General features: G+C 40.3%; 1 protein-coding gene across 1 annotated transcript; it reads right to left on the bottom strand.

Annotated features, from left to right (window-relative positions):
• Nucleotides 1-6,823: 6,823 nt before the first annotated feature.
• mrpl19 (mitochondrial ribosomal protein L19) lies at nucleotides 6,824-10,047 on the bottom strand. The gene is made up of 6 exons (XM_086061356.1): nucleotides 9,939-10,047; nucleotides 9,630-9,753; nucleotides 9,383-9,501; nucleotides 9,166-9,300; nucleotides 8,922-9,103; nucleotides 6,824-7,165 (listed from the first exon to the last, which is right to left on the bottom strand). Exons 1-6 carry the CDS (start codon nucleotides 10,015-10,017, stop codon nucleotides 6,932-6,934), a joined length of 873 nt encoding a protein of 290 aa, XP_085917482.1. The 5' UTR covers nucleotides 10,018-10,047; the 3' UTR covers nucleotides 6,824-6,931.
• Nucleotides 10,048-11,218: the final 1,171 nt, after the last annotated feature.

Here is an 11,218-nt window from a genome sequence, read left to right as displayed (position 1 = left end):
CACTTCTAATATATATATATATATATACATATATATATATATATATATTGGCCACTAAAGGGGGTTAACCTCAGCAAACAGGGCTAACTATGTTGTCTCAGAAGACTTCAGATGATTCACTTAGGTGTTTCGTGGCCTTCTTGACCCAGGGCCATCACGGCACAGAGTTCGCCCGGGTTTACTATCTGATCCGGTTGCCTCCCACTGTGACGAGATTCCACCGGACTGTTTGTCCAAACCTTTGAGTGCCCTCTCAGTCTTTCATATGGCTAACCTGTTCTTGAGACTTGACGGAGCGCACGCTTTCAAAAGCTGCGAGGTTTGGCACGGAGGCAAGAGATTGCACCGATTATCCAGTAATATCTGTCTGTTGAAAGTGTTTTAGTTTGATATGACACTTAAATGAGAAGAGCATGTGAGTGCCTGTTGTTCTTCTTCATGTCGCAAAAACTGAGGATTTTAAAATGTTAAAATTTGTGTTGAACAATGTAGTGAGATGGAAATATATTTTGTGTTCAATGGTGCCATGAAATACAACTTAATTTGTCCCAAGATGATGATGGTAAATCAAAATGCTTGCTTCTCAAATCGTCATTCTCCATTGATATGAATGGCAATGACGTTAATCCGTTCAAGCCTCCGGATGTGAAGAAATGGGGTGAATATGCTTTTTTAAAACCATTACATTGTACTTTGTAAAAACATAGAGTAAAACATAATTAAATAGAATGTGAAGAATTAAAGAATTATTCATGATTTAATGCTTAAACTCAATTCATTGTGCTGCTCCATCGGGTGTGCCTGCCTTTGCCACTAGGGGCAGTATAAACCAGTCTTACAGTAAAACAGATGCTGTTCTCAAGGACTCAACGATCTGCAATAATATTAGTCGCAGAGGATAAAGAATATGCCTGTAAATATTGTGATATTGTCTATCTACTTGCATTCTGCCACCATTTGTGTTGAAAAATATTTTGCTTTAAGTGATCTTTGTGGAGTTTGTCACTTTTTTTACTCGCGACTGCCACCTCTGGCCCAAAGCGTAACTGCAGCATCTGTGTCAGGCTCGTTCATGGTGCGCGTGCGAGTACGTGCACGATCTTAAAGTGACAGCCACAGTTGACAATTTTTTAGTTGTGAAGTGCATTGAGTTCACTGCCAACAATGAACAACGGAGACAGTATCTTGAAAAACTTGTAATTCGGGTCACCGCTGTCTTTTTATTGCTTTGGCCTGAACATAAAATTAGCAAATAGGTGAGTTTTTCAACTATTAAACAACAATAATAATGGAGAATGTGACTATCTGGATGGATAATTAGTGAAATATTATCATTTTGGTTTTGACATGTTGAGGTCAAGGTAGGTGTGCAGGTAATGAATGTAAGTATGGATTAAGTGTGTGTGCGCGCGTGTTTGTGTACAGTCATTAGCAAACGCCAGCCTTGTGTTCACAGTTTGAGCCCGCTGCTTTCCCTTCACTCTCAGGCTCGCAGATAAATGAGGTTAATAAAGTGGAGCGTTTACAACCAGCATCCTCCCTCCCTCTTTGCTTTCACCTTCATGCCTCCACATCCACCTCCCTCCCGCTTTCATCTCAGCTGCAACGCTTTCTTCCTCTTTTCCTCACCTCTCTTTCTTTTCTTTTTTTTTTATTGCTGTCATCAGTGCAGGGCGAAAGCTTTGGGATTTCCTCCTTCCATTTCCCAGGACAGAGTTGCAATTACAGCTCGGTAGAGAGGAGGACCAGCTGTGCAGGGAAAGGCGAGGACCCTAAGATTAGAGCGCCCCTCAGAGGAACTCGAGCCACACTGCGCCGATATATCACGCCGGGATCAAAGCAGACGGAATAGATTCCGAGCTCATGGCTGTTTCGCAAAGTGCCCTGACAAGGTCATGGTGACCAAACAGAAGCAACCTAGTGTGCCGTGTTATGACCTGTCCCGAGCGTGAAAAGCCACATAAAAAACACAAGCTGTGGCCGGAACATGCTGCGATACCCGGAAAATGTGAAGAATGCGTCGAACAACCTTGGTGCTGTTATCTTGAGCAACACGCAGACGCACCGAAAAGGAGTGAATTATGATTGGACCAGAACAAGTAGAGGACACATTCAGACAGCTGCCACTTGTGCAGGAATTTTGTTAGGGCTGGGCAGAGATGTTTTGCATAATGGGCACAATGTCAATAAGTTGTCAAACAGACGCACACCACTGACTAATTTTCTCCTCACACTGTAATACTTGCTGCCTCAGGCGTAAAATTCTGCGTCAAAAAATAAATGTTCCAGCTTAGTTGTTCATTTCCCCATTCTTGTGCGCTACATAGTGCGGCCTTTGTTTGCGTGAGGACACTTAATATATAAATAACTGGATTACTCGCCAGACAAAGACTTTAAGAATTACTTTCGCCTCAGGTCCAGTCACAGCGCTCCTTCGGTCATATGACCGAGGGCCACTCTGGCACGCTGTAGAACCCGACCCAAAGTTGTACAATCCTCTGGGGTTTTTTTTTAAGCACACTACAGGATGTGTGAGGAAGTCTTTTAGGACACTCACAAAGTCAGTTAGAAGCCTGCAGCTTGTACAGGCCGGTTTTCCAAAAAGGATTTGAGGAACTTTGTGTTCGGAGCCCAAAAAATGAATGATTCATGTTAAATAAAATGTTTCTGTATCAAAATACCGAATGAATACATGTTTTATATGTTGCTATTCTCTCGGCATCGTTATATCCAAGTCATTCCTCAATTATACTAAACTTGAGTTCAAAATGAAACTTGGTTAGCTTCCTCTCATTAAAAATTTTATATCATTTTCAAATTTTTTATTTTATTTTGTATGCAGAGATAGTGAGATATCGTTGTGAAATGAAGTAACATCCAAAGTCAAAAAAATGTAGCTAAATATTCCTTTAAATGAAACGGGATCTCAGCTGACTTGGGATACGTTGCATTAAATGAAAATGAATTATATTTCTATTTCAAAAAGTAATGTAAGAAATTATGCTGAATGATACGGAGTGATACTGAAGGATATTGAATGATGCAGAATGATAAGGAATGATGTCAAATGGGAATGAATGAGGAATGAGCTGAGTGTTTTGATGAATGTTGACTGTCCCATTGAGAATGAATGGATAATTTTTGGTAGAAAATGTTGAATTTGGGGGAAACTACAGATTTTTGGAATGAGAAAAGTAATAGCCTACACGACGTGAATTTTTGGACTCTGTTGAAATTGGAATGATGAGAACCGGATGAATTATGTCAAAGTAGATCCATATCAAATTAATGATGCGGAAGTGTTTCAGTATTCACACAATTAGATTTTGCAGGTGGACATAATGAAGCGTCCTTAACTTTGACACGCTAACGCTGTACACTGACAAGTACATTAGATGGCCATTCAAACATCTTGTCCCTTGATGCTTTGTCAAGTGTGAGCAATTCAAGTTAAGTCAAGATGAACTATCAGTCGTGGCACCACGTGAGTGCGAGGAATTTGCGAAGACCAGGGCTTCCTGTTTCATCTGTCAATCAAAGTGCGTGCAGTTCATTTGGAAGGCGTCTACTTTCCCATCTTGCCCACGAACGGAAACAAACCTCGAAAAACGTGTCGCTTGATTGACATCCCTACCCGTGACACACAAAGGCAGCAAGTGAACCCCTGACCCCACAGAGCCCTGCCAGACCCCTGCCACACAGGACGCCATTAATAAAACCGGCTTTTGATGGGCGCCTGTTCAGCTGCAGCCATCAGCTGCTGGCTCGGCGACGTACGCCAACAGCTGCCGCATCTGTCAGGATGTGTGCGAGCGCGTCACAAAAAAAGAGAGAGTGATGGCGGCAGGAACCCGTCGGGGGGGCCACTGGGACCGGTCGGAGAGGCGCGGAAGGCCGTGTCATTTGGCTTGAAGCATATGGTGAAACTCAAGTGTGTAATTTAGCCGCGACTACGGGTGGCCTGGCGTAAGCATACACGCGCGCACACATGCTCATCAACTCATCTACACGCACTGTGACAGGATGTAATTTACCTGAGGGTGGCCGAAGATCCGGTTGCGCTTGTCATATGCGGTACTGACGTCCAAAATTCCGCAATGAGCGACGCGTGTACGCGTCTGCATCTTGCATTTGAACGGAAACGATACATTATGACTATGTCAATGGATAGACTCAGAAAAAAATGGGGTTTGTTTTGCTTTTACAAGGTACAGCATTTTTTTATGCACTCACCAGGGATCACAATTAAATCCCTAGGTACTAATAAATACTGTTTAAGGTTCGAAAAAGTACACAAATGGTCCAAAATTGCAAAGGGATCATGTCTGTACGTAAGTGCTTGGCCTACGTATGTGAATGCAAAGTTAATGCACTTCAAACGAACTGTCAACGGTTCTTTGAAATAAAAACATTGTCCTTATTTGTGTACTTGTATACTTTTTGGGCCGCTCTTTGGTTCCCAGGAGGAGTTGCGGCATGCAAAGTCAAACTTATTCCGTTATAAGGTTGTTAATGCGTAACTCACCCCCCAACCAGACTCTTGCTCCACCCCTCTCTGATTTTTGAAGACAGCACTCAAAGGTTGAGGAGTGTTGCCTGGAGGACCATTGGGCTTGTGAATGGCGAGAGGTTTTGGGCGTGGTTTGGTTGTGATTGACAGCAGAAGTCAAAACTACAATCTAAATAGTTTCTATACTATGACAAGCTATGCTATATACACTAACTGCTATGCTAACGAATCACTAACCTGTAAATCGGAAGGTGGCGTGTACGAGAATGAACTGGTGGATGTAGTAGATCACTTCTCATCCTCTGAGGACAAACAGCCAAATTGTGTTTATTCCAGTGTTCAAGTTTTCAACAAACATGAACTAAAATGCCAAAAATAATGACCAGCAAAAAAAAAAAATTGATTTAGTGTTGAGTATCCCTTTAATCATTGTCGTTTGTGGGTTTATGTTACCTGTAGTTCAATGAATGGGTGTGTCTTAATTAATTAGTTAAATTTAAGTAGCACGTTAATATGAAACCGTGACTTGTGTGCGAAAAAGTAACGTTCTGATTAGCTCCGTTTCTTTGTTCAAAGATTCTCCATTAACTCGACTCTAAAATGACACAAAAACAAACCTGGCTGACGAAATGCTACTAATTGATGTCTGCCATCTAGTGGTGAATGTTGTTATTAGCACTTAAAACTGATCAGGTGTGCTAGGCGTTTTTATAATGTTGCCCATCCTTGACCTACACAGTACCTTTTGGGACGCAGTGGACAGGTGAGCCGTGAGTCGTTAAGACATGTTGATGTCATTTTCCGTTGACAGCAAGTGGCAATACAAGACAAAATGGCCGCCCCCTGAGATGGATAAAAACAGATGGGGGAATGCAATACTAATTTAGACTAGTAGGGCGCATAGAAAATATTGTAAAGGACATTTTTTGACTTGATTTAACTATAATAACCTCGGAATGAACAGACGGGCTTGCTGAGTGGTAAAACACAAAAACAACGCTTTTATGTAACAAAAGATGTTCTTCATTCCTGTGCTGACCTTCTTTCTGCACATGATCACCATGGCAGCCTATTACACTTTGTTGATTCGGAGAAGAAAAAAAAAACGTGATTAGACGCTCGTCAACAAAACCTTCTTGCCCCGCCCACCTGTCCCACGGCGAGCATGAATGGAGCGTATCTGGTTTCCTAACAAGACGGGCCTGTCCCAGACGTTTACATTTGGCGCTATTTGAGGTGTCTGTCTGCGAAGGCTGATACGGTCAAGTGTGTATGTTTGATCTCCTTTTCCAGCCGGGGGGGTGGGGTGGGGGCTTTAACTCCTCTCCAGGTGCAGAGAAGTCAACCTGAGGGCACATACAGTTGAGATCTCTCTCACTGTCTTACGCTCTCTCATGCGCATACAAGAAGTTTCCTTGAAGCAGTAACTGTGCGCTTTAAACTGGTTTACCAGTCGCGGTCTGCTTATAAAGACTTGGCAGCGTGCGACGGGATAAACATCCCGCTTCCCCGCCTCTGCACGTGAACAGGCAGAAGGGGGAGAGAAAAAAAAAAGTGAAGGTGGCGGAATGACAATATGCTGGGTGATTTACTGTACACAAAAGCAGCTGGCGAGTTAATGTTTTTTTTTTTTTGGTTTTAGTGGAGTTGGTTTGACAGGTGCAGAGTTTGGGGCCAAACAAGCCCGCCGTGTGTACGATGATGCCGAAAGGCGTTTTAGGACGTTAACCGTCACAACAGATGATCACCATCTTCATGCGTCTGCTATCCGTGTGGTCCGTTATGAGCCTGCTAAACATCTGCTCCTCCCGTATTAAAGGCCATTTTCTCCGCGTGTCATCCTGTAATGGAGAAATTAGAGTGCAGGGGCTCGTAGAGTGTTTATATACACACATTCGCCACCAGCAGACATAACATAAGGAGTCTTAAGTGTTTTTATACCAGGCGAGTGACGCGCTGACATACCTTCCCAACACCGCAACTTTCCATCCACAACAGTAAAACACTACTGGGTGTCCTCGGTCCATTTGCTCTCAATACCGCCGTGGATTTTTCTTTTTTTTTCCGTCCCTTTTAACGGGTTGAGTGAAATACTTGAAATGTGTAACTTGTGCTCAAAGGTTTCTTTTAGGGGTTTTGCGCTATGAAAGCACTAAGCTCACTTTTGTTGATTCAACTGCAAAAAAATTGGCATGGGTCTCCCTGCAAATACAGAGGCTCAGTTATGCAACAGCTGACCGCGTCAAGAGTATACGAAGGGAAACAGTGCCACCTAAAGGCAAGATGTGTAACGACAACACATGGAAGTCTTGCGAGAATTTTGGGTGGCATTTTATTATACAGTATCTGCATACGTGTTAAGTCAACACAAAAAAACAACAACAATAATCTCACTCCAGTCTTTTGAGTCAATTCAAGATGTCAGGCGGTTTTCAGCTTGCTCATCTCCTGCTGGATCTCACTGTAGATCTGCTCCTTGAGCTCGGAGGTATCATACTCCCGCAACATGTCGTACTCCTGCCAAGGCCTGGCCCACTTCTGAGCGTGCTCCATCTTCTCCGGTGACAAGTACAGATCGAATTGGATGCCCCGGATGTTGAACTTGGGCCGCTCCCAGCGTTTGGACCACGGCCTCGGGCGCATCTTCACTATAAGCTGGAGGATAGAAAGAGAGGCAGCGTTGAAAATGGTAATGGACTTTTATGGTCAAGACAACAAAAAAGTTGATAATTACATTGTGGTCACTAATGCAGAAAAAGCAGCATTGTAGGACAACATTTTAGGACCACTGAATTGGCATAAGAAAAAAATCCACATTTATATGCACAGTTTAAAAAATATATCTTTTTACATTCTAGAATGGTTGAATAAAATTTACATTAAAAGGCAAGAATAGGGTATTGTATAAACAAATAACTATCTTATACAAACTTTTTTTTTTAAAGATTTGATGCTTCCAAGCGTGTGCCAAACCAGACAGCTTTAAAACCAAGAACATTCTAGTACCTTTTTTTTTTTGTCCTAAGGAGGAAAATGTGATTTATGTATGTTGAAATGCATGTCAAACTATAATAGTAAGTTAATACAAAAAAAAGAGCAACCTTCAAATATGAACTCCCCCAAAGGTTAGGCCATTAGTAAGCCAACCACAAAATGCCTCAACAGTCATATTTGTCTTTTTTGTTTGTTTTGATTTAGTACAGTGGTATCCATACGACAACCTGGGGACTATTTGTGGCCCACGGTCCACTTTTTAGCACCGTGGCACATAGGACTGTGCAATTAATCGAAATTCAATTACAATGATTACACTCCACAATTACAAAATCAGCATAATCATAAACAACAACAAAATTCATAATACTCATTTTGAGTTGTTTAAATTGATATATTTGCATATTTATTTTAAAATGACTAATTTAATCAATTAAATGAATTACAATTAAGTTACATTTAAGACATTTATTTGTCTTAATATGTTTTACATGTTTAAACATTTTGTTGTTTTGTACCAAAAAAAAACCAAATGATTTTCCTAATCGTGACTGCAATTATTACCAAATTAATCGTGATTAATATTTTCTTCATTATCTAGCAGCCCTAGTGGCACATATGAAAAATGACTTTTTACATGGCTCGCAATGCTGTTTTTTTTTGTTTGTTTTTTAAAGGGGGCCGGTTTAGGGTGGGAAACATAAGTATAGCTGTTGAGGTGTGGTGACAAGAAGAGTAATGGGGACTAACATTACTATAATTAAAACGTTTCTACATACGCAGATTTACAACTAGAATAATAACAGAATTTCGCTTCATAACACTGGAGAATAAAGATAATTCAGTTTCAGAAAAAAAAGTTTTTCTCCACTTTTGCTTGACGTCAAGGTCCAATTTGTGAACATATCAAATTAAAGTCCTCAAAATGTATATTGTTTTGGTTCTGAATGTGGACATGGGATTCATCTGGTACTCAGTGGAGGGGCGGCTCTATTCAAGGGAATCGATCGAGGACTGCAGGCTACCCAAAACGGAAGATTTGTATTTATTTTTTTAATTACTCAACTATTTATCTTATCACCTTTAACAGATCGGCTTGACCGTGTTTGATAACTTATTAAGTCAAAAATTCAAAGCGGCTCTTGCAATATTTCTATTTTTTCACTGCGTAGCCCTTGAAGGTCAAAGTTTGGAGACCCTTAGTACATGTGATGGCTAAAATAAATAAATACTTTATTTTTATTTTTTTTATAAGAGTTGTAACTGCACATGCGTTGTGCTTCATGACAACATATCCTTCAAAGGACCCGCCATACTTACTTACTTGACATTCTCTCCAGTATTACTTATCGTTTTTTGACTTTTAAAATCTTATGTAGATATTTTTAGTCCAATTCAGCCCACATCGCTCACTCACCGTGTTAAGTGGCACCTCTTCAGTGGGGGAGATGGGCACAGGCTTCATTTCCGGATCCACGGTGCTGTACTTGGGCAGGGCGTCTCTCAGGTACATCAGGTTGTCATCCAGCCGCTTCTCCAGCTTCAGCACTTGGATCTGCTGAATGCGCGGGCTGTACAGCTCGTAGCAGATCTCCACGCCTGGAAACCAAGCGGCGAGTATGACGTGAAGGCAAATATCAGATAGATGAAGTCAAGTTTACCTTGTTTCATTGTGATGTTCCTTAGGATGAAAGTTGCTCCGAGACCCTTCCCGCCTCTCTGGATGCATATGCCAACAAAGCGGTTTGATTTGTCATTGGCATTGGGGTCAGCCATGGTCACAGCAAGTATGCTGCCTGTAAAATCAAGAGTAACACCACGAGTGTCGTATTGGTGCTAATGTGTGCTGTGCAATGGCAGCTGATTCAAGGGACTTACCCACGTAGAATTCGGGAATGTCGATCACAGCCCTCCTGCGGGTCATGTCTTTCCTCTCCATGTAAAACTTCAACTTGTTTGTCCTCTGGCGTGGTGGGATGAACTCTGGGCTCAGAAACCTAACAAGTACATAATGACTTCAAACTAAATTCGAATTTAGGGAAGTGAAATAAATATTTTGTAAATTAATTTAATTATTGTGTTAAAATTCACTGAATTTATCTTCGATTTGGAGCGTTGAGCTTACTTGCGCAGTACTGCAACATCCTGCGTTTTGTCAACTATGACAGGCTTGGGCGGAGGGGTGAATTTCGGTGACCGGTCGCTGTCGCTTCCCGTAGACTGACGACATCCAGACGTGGACAGTAACCCTGAAAACAAAACCGTCCCGATTATTAACACCAACTTTGCAAGCATAACGTCAAAACGGTAGCGTTGACTCCACTAAAGTGGAGCATGGTTAGCAATGTTAGCTTACGGTTGGCTTGAGCGGACAAACAAAGCTATTGTTTAACAATATTGTGTACATTGCTGCTGGATATAAGTGGTAACTTACGTTCATCCTGGAGACGCATGTTTCTCAAGAACCTTGAAGAAAATAGACATTTTTCGAGCCCTTTAGCGGAGGCTGCCATCTTTGACCTTCTGTTGTCGCATGCGTTGGACGGAAGCCTCACTAGGCAAAAAGCCACATGTGGATTGAACGGCAATAGCTTAATGGCCACAAGATGGCAGCATTGTTGTTAAAATGGGTTCGGGCCAGCTGTTGTAAATTCTAATTTATTATAAGCGGTTGAGGTCGTTGTCTACTCTCTGTTTGCTATTATTTATTGATATGGATATTCGTATTCCTAATTAATGTATTTAATAGACATAATTAAAATATCGTATTTTAGTCGTTAAATAAGAGTGACATTCTGTATAAGTGAAATATTTCATAATTTTTAACATTTAATTTAAAGATCGATGTTTATTTTATTTTAGGTTCCAGCCATTGAAAACTCAAAATAGTTACAGCTCAAGAAAATCTAAATATTACATGAGAAACAATCTAAAAAATTAAGTAGGATTTAGCCTTGTACAAAGTATTTTTGTTTAATGAGTCTGTGTAATATATTAGTTTTAACCTTTTGAATTAAACTACTGAAATAAAATAACTTTTTATCTATACTCCAATTTAGGTCATTAAAAAAATAGTTTACATATTTTTTGTATTTACATATTTTTATATTTTACATATTTTAAATATATAATTGCAAATGTCATAGATTTAAATGCAATATGTGCATTTCTATAAAATAGTTCATGATTCATCCAAAAAATATTTACAGTAATTAGTTGCACATAAAGAACAATGAATTACTCCAATAGGTGGCAGCGGTGAGCCTGCTGTTCATACAACAAATACGCTATATTTGTTTAGGTTCAACTAAACAGGTACAGATTTCACCTGGGTAAATGGTGGTAAATGAAGGGATCATTTCAGTAATTTGTGCGATTTATTTTTTATTTGTATGTGATCAAATATGTCTATCTTGGCTTAACATTCGAAAAATTGCTTATTTCAGTAGCCAAAAGTTTTTTGTTTTTGTAATCGTTTCTTATCTAAAATGCAAGTTGCTTGAGATGGTGAATTTGGGGTTTTTGTTTACAGTGAGCAAAAATCTAAATTACATATGGACCTATTGTACTTTCTGTGTGTGTTTAATTTTGTATAATAATTTAGTTTTTGTTTTTTATTGATCGACAGTAGGCCTAATAACAAAAATTACGTTCCTTGAATTTACTAGCTGCGATGCATGTATGAGATGTTATGTTACCACTACAACATTACAG

Source organism: Leptonotus elevatus, chromosome 18 (genome assembly GCF_054856555.1).
Source record: "Leptonotus elevatus isolate MCC_2025b chromosome 18, RoL_Lele_1.0, whole genome shotgun sequence".
Classification (NCBI taxonomy): Eukaryota; Metazoa; Chordata; class Actinopteri; order Syngnathiformes; family Syngnathidae; genus Leptonotus; species Leptonotus elevatus.
This window is presented reverse-complemented; position numbering and strand designations above follow the sequence as displayed.